The 13,836-nt window shown below is 59.7% G+C and overlaps 2 protein-coding genes across 4 annotated transcripts; both read right to left on the bottom strand.

Annotated features, from left to right (window-relative positions):
• Nucleotides 1-703: 703 nt before the first annotated feature.
• NTN3 (netrin 3) lies at nt 704-4,013 on the bottom strand. Its single transcript, XM_053921253.1, has 6 exons — nt 2,671-4,013; nt 2,411-2,599; nt 2,185-2,334; nt 2,018-2,068; nt 1,798-1,872; nt 704-1,507 (listed from the first exon to the last, which is right to left on the bottom strand). The coding sequence occupies exons 1-6, from the start codon at nt 3,596-3,598 to the stop codon at nt 1,158-1,160; spliced, it is 1,743 nt and encodes a 580-aa protein (XP_053777228.1). The 5' UTR covers nt 3,599-4,013; the 3' UTR covers nt 704-1,157.
• Nucleotides 4,014-9,615: 5,602 nt separating this feature from the next.
• TEDC2 (tubulin epsilon and delta complex 2) lies at nt 9,616-13,812 on the bottom strand. 3 transcript variants are annotated; one of them, XM_024553427.4, is made up of 10 exons: nt 13,747-13,812; nt 13,570-13,668; nt 13,272-13,342; nt 12,772-13,153; nt 12,248-12,301; nt 11,536-11,629; nt 11,274-11,385; nt 11,087-11,188; nt 10,491-10,681; nt 9,616-10,196 (listed from the first exon to the last, which is right to left on the bottom strand). In XM_024553427.4, exons 1-10 carry the CDS (start codon nt 13,770-13,772, stop codon nt 10,050-10,052), a joined length of 1,278 nt encoding a protein of 425 aa, XP_024409195.2. In that variant the 5' UTR covers nt 13,773-13,812; the 3' UTR covers nt 9,616-10,049. The 3 variants fall into 3 exon arrangements, with proteins under 3 accessions (XP_024409195.2, XP_024409196.2, XP_053784294.1); XM_024553428.4 differs by having other exon boundaries at nt 10,491-10,678; XM_053928319.1 differs by lacking the exon at nt 13,747-13,812 and having other exon boundaries at nt 13,272-13,419; nt 13,570-13,735.
• Between the last annotated feature and the right edge of the window lie 24 nt (nt 13,813-13,836).

Genomic DNA, 13,836 nt, shown 5'->3' with positions numbered 1-13,836 from the left:
GCCGACGTCCAGCGCCAGAGCAATGAGAACCTGCGCCAGCCCAGGACAGTCTTGGCGTGGAGGGGCCAGGGGTTCGCGAACGGTTACTTCTGGAGGGAGTCGAGTGGGCGGGCGGCCACCAGGCCCTGCGAAGGATAGGACTAGGGGCATCAGAAGCCGAGAGGGCTGTCCGCGGGCGTTGTCGCCCCCTCCCGGGTTGCGTGTAGACAAGGGAACGCGCGTCCGCGTGGGCACGATGTCTCGCTACGAGTGGGAGAAGCGACGCCGGGGGTCCTTAGAGGACCTTAGAGGGGAAGCCAAGAGGCCGAGAGACACAGCTGGACGGAGACAAGAGACAGGGACACAGCTGGCCGAGAAAGAGGCAGAACACAGGCAGAGACGCTGCAGAGACAGAGACGCCCAACTTGCAGAGAAAGGGCAGGCACAGGGGACGGAGGGGAACCAGACGCCTTCATCCTCGCTGGGGGAGGAGTCACAGCGCCCTCTGCGGGTTGTGGCAGGGGGCGGGGGAACCAGTGTCGCCAATCCCCAAGGGGGTCCGTGGACGACTGTGGTGGCCACAGTGCCTCTGGGTGAGTTATAGCGTTCTCTGGCGGATTATGAGAGTCCATGGGGAGTGGAGTCACACCGGCCCTTGGTGTGTTCTCAGACCTATAATGAATGGGTCCTGGATTCACGAGGAACAGCATAACCTTTTGGGGGATGTCCCAGTGCTTTTATAAAGATGAGAACGCCATTTGAAGGACTATGACATCACGGGGAGGCGGGTCACAGAGGCCTTTGCAGTGTTCGCAGAGCCCCAAAGTATTGGACCCCACAAGGAAGTTTGCAGCCTTCTGTAAATATCAAGGTGCCCCCCTTGGAGGGGGCAGATAGCGCGAGTGTGGGGGAATCCAAGGAATCCTCTGGGATAACAATGGCCAAAAGAAGCTTCCAAACAGATCTTTGGGGCTATGACATCCCTCTGTAGCTGCATAGGTCACAACCCCTCCTGGGCCCTGGCTGGAGGCACAGAGGGAGGCATCCTGCAGGGTTGGGCGGGGGCTCAGATGGCCAGCAGGACGCAAGCAAAGATTATTCTGCAGACGCTCCACTAGTTGAACGTGCGCCTTGATGTAGGAGCAGTGCCCTGCCCAGCCCCAGCCTGCCCTGCAGGCTCAAGCCACCCCGCAGCGTCCCCGCCGCTCCCGCCTCTGCAGCCTCCTAAGGCGCCTCGTCCACGTGTCACGCCAGGGCAGCACAAGACTCCCGCGGGTGGCGCTAAGCCCGGGCCCTCGGCCCCCTGGATCCCCGGCCGTGGCTCCCTGGCCGCCCCCCAGCAGCAGGTAGCGGCGGCCGGGTAGCAGGCGTGGGCAGCCGCAGGCAGCATCTCGTGCTGGCACCCATAGTGCACTGCTTCCGCGCCTTGCACGCTCCTCGCCGCTCCGGAACACAGCTAGCACGGCCACTGGGAAGCGTGTCCACAAGCCACGTGTCTCACTGCGTGTACCCACCGCCACCTGCACCGCTGCAGGAAGGGCGAGAGGGAGGCAGGGTCAGGCTAGGAGAGGACAGGCCATGTGGAGGAGCACTGGGCACCCTTGGCTGGGAAGGAGGGCAGAGGAGGGCCACAGAGGACACCCACTGGAGAGGGAGGGCACAATGAGACCACCAGGGGCTAATGGGGCGGGGCCAGCAGTCATGAGGGACCGGAGGGTTGGGGGATGGTCTGGGGCCCAGCAAGGGTCAGCGTATCCAAAGGAAAAGTGGGGAGGGCAAGGTGAGAAGGAGGGGGCAGGAGGCCTGAGGGCTGCTTACCATAGTCCTTCCTGCAGAACTTCTTCAGGCTGATGCGGTAGCTGCCACGAGTGGGTTTGCAGTGCAAATCGCAGTCTGGGGAGGGGGGTAAGGTAGTGGGGAGGCTGGCACAGATCCCTCACTTCCTTCCCCCAACCTCTCCCTCCTCCCTTCTTGAGCCCACAGTACCCCTGCCCCCCATGGACATGCTAGTCTAGGACCCTGATCTGTGTCCACTCACCCTGAGGCTCCACAGAGCTGCTCTCTTCAGTAGGTCCAGGGACAGGGGTCTCTGCGGAGAGGGTGGAAGAATGGCCTGCATTCGAGGGGGGCAGGGGGACCTAGAGCGCTCAACAGACAGGCAGCATCAGGGAGCTGGGGTGGCTTAAGCAGGACAAGGTCACTCACTAACACAGGGTGCCACTGGAGAGCGACTCTGCTGGAAACCAGGAGCACAGCGATTGCAGGTGAGGCCAGTGACACCATCCTTGCAAGGACACTGGCCTGTGGTCTGGTTGCAGGTTTTGCCAGCAGCACCAACAGGGTGACAGTCACAGGCTGAGGACAAAGGTGAAATGGTCAGAAACCCATCTGGCGATGTTGGAAACTAGAGGGTGAGGATGTGCAGGCTCACCCCTGCAAGCGTGGCGATCACTCGGTGCACGGCCTGGGTCTCGATAGAAGCCCTCCCGGCAGTAGTGACAGTGGCGGCCAGCGGTATTGTGCCGGCAGTTGAGGCAGACACCGCCACTGCGGCGGCCTGACAGTCGGTACAGCTCCATGTTGAAGCGGCAGCGGCGGGCATGGCCATTGCAGGAGCAAGCTGCAGAGAGGGATGGGTCAGGGGCAGGCTGGCTGGGTCCAGGATCCCCAGACCACCCTCCAAGGCCTCACCAAGGCAGGCGTGGGCTTCCCGGGCTGTGGCCCGCTGCCACGGCCTGTCGCAGTAGAAGGGCTTGCAGCGGCCACAGTCGGGGCCCTCGGTGCCATGCTGGCAGTCGCAGATCAGGTGGCCCTGGGTGTCCAGCAAGCACCGCGAGGCATGCCCATTGCACTTGCAGCGCCCGCCCACCTGGAGCTCAGTGGCTGAGTAAGAGTAAGGGACCATGGCCTCGGAGTCCCTGGTATCTCCCAGCATGGCAGGCCTTGTGAGCACTACTTGAATGTCTGTAGCAGTCACCCAGTCTTGGAGCACAGGGCTGCTGTCCAGATCCAGGCCTGGCGGGCTGCTGTCCTGCACGCTGAAGGCCAAAAGGCCACCACCATCAGGCTGGGTCTGGGGTTCAGGGAAACACAAAGCTTCAGGCCCGGGGCCAGCTGGGCCATTGGCAGGGGCAGGCAGGCGGCCGTAGTCCAGGTCACAGCAGGAGGAGAAGAAGCCCAGTGGTACCCAGCTGCGGCCATGGTCCTGCGACTTGAGTAGGGCCACTGAGGTGGGGGGCGTGGAGCAGAAGCGTAAGCTCACGAACACCAGCTCAAAAGTTTTGCCCAGGGATACTGTGAGGGTCACGTTGAGGGGCGCCTGCATCAGCCAGTCCGAACGCCAGCACACAGGGCTTGTGGTGCCCCCTGTGAAGGTCAGGAGGGCAGCAGAATGTGCCCGCCGCGCGTCAGAGGAGTCACAGGCCTGCTTGGGTGGCTGCCCACAAATGCTGGACGCCAGGACCTCGCGGCCCAAGGCCGCATTCACTAGGCCAGGCACGCAGCCTCGGGGCGCGCCCCCTTCGTCATGGCAGGGGTCGGTGGGCGCTGGCGGCCTCTGGCTCAGCGCAGCCAAGAGCGTGCCCGCGGTCAGCAGCAGCCCACAGGGCCAGCTGGGCATGGCCGGAGCCTCCGTGTGTCAGCCAGCTGGCCGTGGCCCCACGCCGCTGCCCTCGAGGGGGTAGAGCTCCGGTCCGAAGCTCTGCCGGCAGGCGCGCAATGCTGAGCAACCACAGGCTCCAGGCAGCCCCAACGGGGGCCCAGAGGTGGGAGTAGACGCGGGCACGCCCCGGGCCTAGTGCAGCAGCAAGGATGTTGGCGTGTCCTCCTGCTGGGCCTGGAGCGATGACAGCCTTCACCCAGGCTCCAGGCGCCTCCGCCCGCGGAGGCCCCACCCACTGCACGCTGCTCACACTCACCCACGGAGGGCCGGGTGGAGCAGGTCTCCTGGCCTCCCGAGAATTGCCAAGGGAGGGCGGTACCTGGGGCGCCCGGGCCTCGGTACCTGGGGCGCCCGGGCCTCGCCACCTCCTCCGGGCTGCAGCGAGGGAGGGCTAGCTGTGCCAGGTGGGGGTGGGGGGCGCAGCAGGCTCAAGCTTGGGCGCAGCCGGAGGCGGAGCTGCAGGGGCCGGGAAGGAGGGAGGGGAGAAGAGGGGGCCTCCTCGGCATAGCGGGAATCACAAGCAGATTCAGACACAGGCTAAACCAGCGGGGGAGGGGCCGAGGAGCCAGGAATGCGCTGCCGGGACGGGTCTGGAGGGGAAAGTTCAGCCACGCAGCCTGTGGGGGACCACCCAGCAGGGTCCCTGGCCGGCAGCCAGACCTTGACTGTTCCTGGGGCTGTTACATGCTGGGCAGGGGGTCTGGCAGGCTCCTTCCTCAGGCCCATCAGGTAGGCTGTGCCCTGGGTCTGAAGTCTGGTGCCTGGATGCTCCCTGGTGTCAGTAAAGGACATACTCAGGGCATGGAAACCAAGCCAAGCTGGTGGTTGTGGGGTGTCCCCAAGGCGGCAGTCTGCTCTAGTAGACAGGATTGGGACCAGGTCTGATTTTGAATCCAAGCTGCTCTAATTTCCAGCTGTGTGGTTCACATTCCTTAACCTGCTTAAGCCTCAGTTTCCTCTTCCGCCACATGCCTTGTTATTCACCATTCGCAGAGCTGGGGTGGGGGTGGGGGATTTGATGAGCTGCCGGCTCAACATACTTGAGTCCCTCCTTCCTTTTGTTCAAGAAGGACTGCATCCCTGCGACGGGCCTGAACTCATCTAAGGGATGAGGCTGGCATCCTCCGCCCACATCAGGCTAAATTCTTTTACCTTGGTCTCTGATTTTCTAGTTGTGACACCATGATGGGCCCAGCCGAGCTGGCAGGGAGGAAGTGGAAGCTTGTGGGGAGGGTACAGCCAACTAGGTGGCAGGTCTCCTTGGGGTTCAGGGGCTTGGATACCTATGGAGAGGTAGGGAGTGGGGTTTGATCCATGGGGGTGAGGGCGCTGGTCACAGATGGCTGTGCCATACCCCTGACCCTGGCCCACAAACCAGCAAGTTTGGGCAGGGAAACTCAGGAGAAGCCCAGGTGGGTCGTCTGGACACCAGCTGGGGATGGGGCAGTTGCAGCTGAGAGTGGCCCTAGCCACGAGGGTCCAGAAATTGCTCTGGACAGAGAGACCCCTTCCCAACCACCTTGAGGTCCTTGATGGAGGGGGGCCAAGCATCCCAGAAGGGGTTGGTCCTGTGCGGAAAGGGAAAGGCACAAGGGAACACATCCTACTTGGGACAGCTCTGAGGCCTGAAGTTTCAGATGGGAGGCTGACTCCAGGCCAAACCCTGCAGCTGGTGGAGGATGCCACCTAAGTGTCTGTATTAGTGGAGCTACCATGCTCTGCTGGGCCTGAGACACTGCAAGGATGCACAAGAAGAGGATGGAGAAAAGCAAAATGCTTATGCTATTAAGGAGAGGAGGAGCAGGAGGACACTGGAGCCTCCTGGGAAACTGAAGATGAAGAGAGAGCAAGAGGCCTTGACCTTGGAGAAGAAGGAGGAAGAGGGGGTGATGAGGCACCTGGAGTGACTGACACCCTCTGGTCAGGCCCATTCCTAGGCCTGACTGGCACAAATGCAGGGTCGGGTGTGTATGGAGGGAATGATGAGATAATGGGAGACTCTGGAAGGGCTCACCCAGGGGGGTCACAGGGGCTGCTGGCTTCTCCCTTCACACTTAGCAGCAACAGGATGGCTGTGGGTGCCCCCGCCCCACAGAGCAGGTGTCATGAGGCCCTGTCCCTCAACTTCCCAATAAAGAGAATGTGCCCCTTAGAACAAAGAGCTGTACACAAATGAGGGATCTGGCAGAGTGCAGCTCCCTCATTTTTTTTTTTAAAACATGAATCATTTATGCTTTGTCTACACAAATACTCCAGTACTGTATTGCACCAACACCCAGTCATGACTCTGAGCCTGTGTCCTGAGCCCTCAGCCAGTTCCGGAGGGTAGCGGGCTGTCCTGCCATGTCCACTCCAATCGTAGTAGCAACATGCAGATGGCTGTGAGCAGAGTCCCCTTTCTGGGCAGCAGGTGTAAGTGCCCCACTGCTCCTTGGTCCCCAATGGCTGGCTAGTCCAGGCTGTAGGACGGAGTTCCTCACAGTGGGTCTAATTACCAGTCCATGGTTAGCTGGGCGCTCTCAGAGCTCATCCTGGTGCCCTGACTCACTATTGGAGACAGATTCCTCTATTGGTTGGGGGTGGGGGTGGGGTGCTGCTGTACTTCCTGGGGCTGTTACTGCAGGAAGTCCATCTCTTCTGGGCTGAAGAGCATTTTCACCAGGTTGTCTGCCTGTACGCTGTCCAGCTTGCTGTGCGTGCACACCTGCTCTGGGAGTGGTCAAGGTCAGAAAGAGCACCTTCCCAACCACCTTTTTAGAGGCCCTATGGTTGCCATCCTCAAATGCTGCCTGGGATGGCAAGGGTTCTGGTGGGAGAGTGGGGGCTGTGACAGATCCTTCGAGGACCTTAGAAGCAAGGAGGTGACCAGATGGCCACGGTGGGGGAAAATGCCCAGGCCCAAAACAGGAGTTCCACAGGATTTGAGACAAGCTTCCATAGAAACCCTTGCTGTCTGGATTCAGGACTCCTGCCAGGAGGGAGGAAAGGGGGAGCAGCTTCTCCTCTTTCTGTCAGCCTTTGAGGCTTTGTCTGCAGCCCAGCCTCTTTGCTGAGGTCTGCAGAACATCTGGTGGCTTCTGGTGCGGTGGAAGGAGGCCCCCAGGGCTCAGCCTGTGGTGAGCATTCATGGGGGTTAGCCCTGGGCCTGTTGCACAACCAGCTTCCCTGGGAGGAGGCTGCAGGCAGCCAGGTTTCCTCCCTGGAATGGCCCTCTGCACACATTCTCTTTTCACCCCCAGGGCAGCCCTGGCAGATGGTGTGATGGGAGTTAGGGGGGCCTTCCCCACAGCCTCCAGCCCAGCTCACTGCTTCTTGTGGACTCTGCCACTTGTTTCCAGCCCCTGACTGAGGACTCTCACACCTCCTCCCTCCTCTCTGGACCTGCCCCATCCTGGTACCTTAGAAGGGGCTCTGCGTCCCTACCCCCTCCAGCAATTCCTCAGGCTGTTGCATTCTCCCTACTTCTTCCTCACCTCACTCCTGCTGGTTTGGGAGTCTTCTGGGAAACTGTCTTGGGGAGGCACCAGCGGGCCTCACAGTCTGAGGCCTCAGAGGGCTGAGGTATTTCCTTTAAAAGGGTGACCAATTAAATCCGGCCTAGCCCAGGGCCTGCTGTTTCTGCAAGACGCTTTCAAACCACTTGTTTACACAGCACACAGATATGTGTATTAAGCACCTATTATGCCTTGAAGCTTCCAACCCAACGAGGAAGACAGACGACTGGGGACAAGGGGATAGTACACTGCTCCTCTTTCCAAGGACGGTGACCAAGCTGACTCCGTGGTCCGCTGCCAACCTGCATCCTGTACACACGGCAGGGCCCCCCATGCCACACTCAGCCCGTGCTGCCCGCTCTGCAGTTGCGATCAGCTCTGCGCACCAAGTGAAATGCTGAAAAGCAACAGTGGGCGAAGAGTGGTGAGAGATGGGGAGGGCCGATGGAGGAGAAGGAAATGGCCTCTGAGCCCCCTTCGCCTGCGCCTCCCAAGAATTAGGGGTGGGGGTCCAGTGACCTATGCATCGCAGTGTCTGCCCAGCCTGCGTGAGGTCCGGGAGGAGGAGGCTCCTGGCTTGCCATGACCTCGCTGGGAATCAGGCCTTGCGTTTGAGGCTCAGGGCGTTCCTGGCTCCTGCTGCTGCCCTACCGCACCCCCTCTCCACCCCCCACCGTGGCAGCCGGGAGTCCAAGGCCGGCAGCAGTGCCAGCGACTCACCCTGGGCTAGGTCCCGGCAGGGTCCGTGGTCCTTCGGGGAGCCTGTGAGTAGGGCCACATTGCCGAATGGTAGGACGCATCGAGGCCATGATCCCCATCCCCACCCCTTGTCCTGTGTCGCCCACGGCCCACAGAAACATGCACAGGGCCCAGGGACGTTGGCAGGCGCCATGGGTGGAGACTCAGTGGCACTCATGCCGCCAACGTGGAGGCTACACTCAGGTGGGTGTGGGCACCCCTTCAGTCCCTGCTTCGCTCACCAAGACACCCATGAGAGTTCTCCGCTGCTTTCCAGCCTTCCAACTTGACAAGGTAGACGCTGATCTAGATGGGGTCTCCTTTTGCTGCTCTGGGGGCCTTGTGTTGGGGCCTACCCAGATACCCTCTCATACTACCTGTGGCAACACCCTGCCCAAGAAGGTCCAGGTCCCCAGTGGCCCACAGGACACCACCAGTGCCCAGGATCAACCCCAGATATGTGGGTCTTTGGATGCCTATTTGGGCCTGAGCAGGGATCTAGGTAGACAGCACCCCTGCCCTCGTGGGACAAAGGTCCCGCAAGGAAGGTACACAATAAACCAAGTGAACCAGTTGATAAAATAATTCTGATGGAAACTGCCAGCTATGGAAACTGACTCTCGGGTGGCCAGTAACAGGGGGTGGTCGAGTCCACCCTGAGGATTAAGGGTTCCTCATGATCTGAGCACCTGGGCAGCTCTGGAGGCACCGGTGGGTTGGCCAGCTGTCCCTCAAATTTTGTCTGTTCCCCCTTCCCTGGGTCCTGTCCTGGAGTGGATGGAACTGTTCCATTCCCTTAAGGCCCCTCACTGCAATGAAGCCCCTGGTTTTTCCTTTTCTGTTTTGGTCCCCAGCAGCCAACAAGACTCAGGACTCTATGTCCAAGATTTCTAGCCTGCTGGACAATGGGGACTTTTGTAGTAGGGCCTCCTGCAGGGGACCTGGAGCCGCCCTGAAGCTGTTCACCCCTTGTATCTGCTACACTTCACCTGGCTCTGAGTTACTTGCCTCCTGGGCCCAAGTGTCCCCTGGGGCAGAGGCTGGTGCTACTCCCTGCCTCAACGTCCACACTAAAGGCGAACGCCCCAGCTCTGAGCATTGTGCTTGATCCTTGGAGGTGCTCAGTAAAGGTTCATTTAAAGAACGCCACAGCCTCCCAGACCTCACCAGGGCCCAGCCCTGTGAAGCATCTCGCATCATCTCCTTTATCTTCACCCTAGCCCCAGAGCTAATAACCACACTGCGGACAGTAGGGACAGCGCTGCGAACTGAGGCTCGGAGTCCTTAAGAAGCTTGCTGAAAGCCTCATAGCAGCAGAGGGCACAGTGTAAACTCAAATCTGTGACTGGTTTAAAACCAGAGGCCATGACCTTGACCTCTACTTTTTTGCCTTCCAAAGCAATGATTCCTTCAAGAGGGGAGGCAGGAACCCCATAAGGGGTGATAGTGGAGAAAGTGAGGGGTGTTCAGTAAAGGGTCTGTGTTCTGGGGGTGGCTCAGTGTGGGGGGTCCACACCGGCCACAGCAATGGCCCAGGAGGTGGTGGGCATGGGTACCAGGATAGATGGTGTGGGCACATAGTCTCCACCTGCTCTGATACATGTCTGTGGCTTTTGTGTCTTCCAATGAGCCCAGTACAGATCTATGCACCTGTGCTGGAGCCCACACATGCGGTGAGAGCCCAGCACAGCCCACCCGGAGTGGCCTAACCCCTGCCCTACGATACAGAAGGGCACGTGAGTGTTCTTGGGAAATATACTTGATATATTCTTGACAAACAAAAACACAAATGAAATAAAACAAACACGCACAAAACCCCGCCTTTGTACAATGTAAATGTATATACTTTCTAAAGTAGCTTTAATGTCACACAAGCCTCTTTTGAGCCTAAAGTAAGGGAAAACAGAGGTAGCTAAGAAAAGCCCCCTAAGGGCCTCTGATCTCCCCAAGCCCATGGAGTGCCCTGCTGTACCCTAAGTAGGTTTAGCAGCTATGAGAAGGGACCTAGTTCCTCAGGAAGAGCTCCCTGCTCCTTGGAAATCTGGTTTCCCAGTGGAATCTCAGCCCAGACCACTGCACAAGCGAAAATCTCCTCAGCCCGTTCATTAAACTCTGACCAGAGAGGGGGTGCTCTCCCCAGCAGACCCAGAACCAGCTTGCCCTGGCAAGGGAAGGGTTCAGTCAGCAGGCTCATCTCGAAGGATGGTGAGGAAACGCTGGCCTCCTTCGCAGAGAAGGCTGTGCACGGCCCGGCACAGTGCCAGCCAGGCTGGTCCCCGTGGCTCCTGTGTGCTCACCAAAGGGAGGAGTTCTGCCATCAGGACCTGGGATGAGATGCAGGGGCAAGGCTGCAGGGAGGCCTTGTCTCAGACAGCTAGCCCAGGGCCCCACAGAGGGTAGGGCAATTCCAGGGCAGGCTTTGGGGCAACATACTCCAGCCCCTCCCTCCTCCAAAAGCTCCCAGCTCTCTCCAGTGCCAGCAAGTGCACAGGCCCAGAGGGGGAGGAGCACAGACAGGCTCTTGAGTCCTCACAAGGCTCCAGACCTGGAATCTTCCCCATGGCCCAGGCTCTCCTGGCACCCAGTCACCTACTCCCCACCTCCTACTCTGGGAGTACCTTTTCCAGGTGGATCTGCTGGTCCAGCATGCCCACCCGAAGCCTGAGGGCCGCCAGGGTCTGCAGCTCCTGGGTGCTGGAGTAGAGAAGCAGCTGGGGGCTCCAGATGGGGTCTGCTCCTCCTCCACAGGGCAATGAGGCCCTGGAGAGTCTCCCTTCAGGCCACGGCCCCAGCTGCTGTTCCACTACTGCTGTGAGGACAGGGGGATGTGGTCTCATGGGGTGACAGTCAGGTACCTCCTCTTCACTCTCCTCTAAGGTTGCAAAGTTTTCCTTTGCCTCCTGGAAGAAGCCCCATTGCCCACAGTCTCTTGCAAGGCTAGGCCAGTTATTTGCCAGTACTTCTCTGATTCTCACATGCTACTTTTTCCATAACTGGGCAAACAAGCAAACTACTTAAAGTGGGGGGCTTTGTGTGCTGGGAGAGCTGCCCACAGGCCAGACAACTAGAGAGAACTCAGAACACAATGAGGTGACGAGGGGAAGGGCCTGTCTACCTCTGCTCCTAGCTTGCTGTTAAAGTCCTAATGCTGCCTGTGACTAGAGGACCTTGATCCCTGCCCAGACTTCAGCACAGGTGGGGGTGGGGGTCTCACCTGTCCGAAGCTCCTGCAGCCTGTAGAGACACTGCCCAACAAGGGCCTGCAGCCCCTCCAAGGTGAGCAGGCAGCGGTACTCCTGCATCCAGTCCATGGGGTCTGTGAAGGGTCAGGGAGGGCAGGCTGGGCCCAGGTTGGTCCTGCAGCCTTCCCTACGCCAAGACCTATATCAAGGTCCACTGACCTGCTCTAAGTTCCTCCTCCATTCGCAGTCTCAGCAGCAAGCAGGCCTTCTGCAGGCGCCCCACTTCTGCCTCCACCTCTGCAGCACTGAGGCCAGAGCTGGGCCAACCTGACTGCACACAGGTCAGGGAAACTCCCCTGTGGTCAGGTCCCCCCTTCCCCAAAGGTAGGATCTGGGAGTTGCTCCTCCTTCTAGTTCTGCAACCCCGTGGAGCTAGATACTCCCCCACCCCCAACCACCCCAGCAAATCCAGCAAGGATACAGTCATCTGCATTTTCTGTAGGAACTGGGTTTTGGAGGACACAGTAGCATCCATGGAATCACTGGTCTGTGTAGAGCTGAGCTGGGCCCACAGGCTGGGATGCACACACGGGCATCCCAGGAACCAGAGAGGGATCGTTATTCCAGCCAGCTGGGCTGGGCCTTGGGAAGCAGGCAAGGGTCAGGGCAGGGGCCTCAGCCTGGGGTGTCTGGGTCTGCTGAGTGCCAAGAGGGGCCTTGGAGGCCTCAAGGAACTAAGAGGACAGTCCAGAGAGCTGACCCACTCTGGGAACTACTATGAAGAAGGGAGGGCCTGGCAGTGACTGGTAACTAGGACTGGTACGAGCTCTCGGTGCTGGCTCTGTGCCAGGCACAGTACATAACCTGAAAGGAACCACCTGGGTTAACATCGCTACAAAGCCAGTACTATTATCACCACCTGCACACGGAAGACAAATTGGGACTCAAAGGCGCCAAGTGCCTTGCTCAGTTTTGCAGCTTGTAAGCAGTAGCTGAGCTGGTGGCCTCAAAGCTCACTATGTCTAAGGTGATTGTGGCAGTCCACCTGAGCTGAGCAGAATTTAATAAAGTTCTCCTAGCAAAGAAAGCAGAGGGATCTGTTGGAAAAGTCTTACCAACATGGCCCCTTCCCTGTTCTCCACACTCCCCCAGCTTCCCCTCCGCTTCAGCCCAGTTGCAAGACTCAGGCTCACCGGGAGTTCTGAGAAGCCGCCTTCCTGAAGGCCACGGGCAGCTGCAGCAGGGTCCTGTCAGGGAAGCCGGTGCTCTGAGCAGCCTCGCCTCATTCTGGGGCTACAGACCCCGCCCCCTGCTCAGAGCCCAGTCAGGGGCGAGGCTAATCGCTCCCACACCCTTGAACAGGGCGTCCAGAGTGACCAGGGCAGCCAGCCCAGTCCAGGCCTGCCCTGGCAGAGAGAAGAGAGGGTACCACAAGCACAACCCATCTTGAGCCCCTAGGCTGGGTGGATAAGAGAATAGGGCACTGGAGAACCAGGGAGGGGAGTGGGACAGGCCCTAGCTCGTCAAGCCGGGCACATTCACAGCCAGCAGTTCCATTCGGCCAGCTTCAGGGCATGGGCCTCATGGGTAGCACTCCAGAACCCACATCCACCTCAATGCCCTGCCCTCCCTGTCACCCCAAATCCCGGAATCCAGCTGCTAGCCAGGGTCTAATCAGGTAGAGAGCAGTTTCTCCAGTGAGGGTCTGGAAACCTACCCCTTCTCTTTGAGTGTGAAGGCTTCTGGGGCCTGAGGAGCAGCCAATGGAGCTATCTGTTGGTCCCTGAGGCTTGGTCCAGGCTTGGCATCTTGGGTCCCTCTCCCCTTACGGGTCTGATCCCCCGCTGACAGAAGCCTGGGCTTAGGGAGGCCCTTGGCAGGCATGGTGGACTGGTGCATGCCCCTGGGGGGTTTTGTTTCAGAAGCTTGGGGTAGGGCAGAAGCTGTGGCAGCAGAAGTGGCAATGGACCTGGACTTCAGGCTGGAGGCCTTCTCTTTTTTTCCAGCCTTAGAAATGCCTTTTCGAACCTGTACAGCCTTCTCCAGTGCCTGGGTCAGAAGCTCCAGCTCCTTGAGGTCTTGGGGGCTGGGTTTGCATGCTGTGAAAGCCAAGACATGCAGTGGTCTTTCACCACTGTCCCCCAGGAGGGTCCCTCACCACTGCAAGCCAGAAGACAGGCCAGGGGCAGCACCTGGAGGTGGGTAGCTTAGGTTTACCTGGAAATGGGGCCTCTTCATTAGTTTCTCGCCCTGGGGTTGGCTCCGGAGCTGGGGTCTTGGCTGGTTCCCTGTGAAGACACAGGGCAGCCATTGCACCACAAAGAGATAGAGCCCAAGCCCAAAAGATCCCACAGGGCGGCCTGACCTGGAAGCAAAACCCCAGCCTTAGAGCCTTCAGGGAAAGAGGGGAGCACCGACGATCAGCAACTCGGAAACGGGCGGTAGGCCTGGCCTGTCGGCCCGGGGACTCTGAGGACGCGTGGGAGGGCTAATTGGTGGCCCGGGGTCCGCGTACCAGGCCTGCAGCAGCCGCCGGGAGACTTGCAGGCTCCGCTCCAGCTCCCGCTGTCGCTCGGCACAGGCGTCCAGGGCGTTCCACAGCTCGGCAACCAGCCTGAAAGGGACACACTGGCAGCTCAGCACCGGAGCCAGCCTTCCTCGGCCCGCGCTCCCTCCGCGGCCCTGGCCCTACCGACGAGAGCAGCCGGCGGGCAGCATGAAGGAAGCAGCCAGCAGCCGTTCTTCAGGATTTGCCGCCGTAGGGAAGTCCCGCCCCTTCCGT

The sequence above is a fragment of the Desmodus rotundus genome, chromosome 1, assembly GCF_022682495.2.
Source record: "Desmodus rotundus isolate HL8 chromosome 1, HLdesRot8A.1, whole genome shotgun sequence".
NCBI lineage: Eukaryota > Metazoa > Chordata > Mammalia > Chiroptera > Phyllostomidae > Desmodus > Desmodus rotundus.
This window is presented reverse-complemented; position numbering and strand designations above follow the sequence as displayed.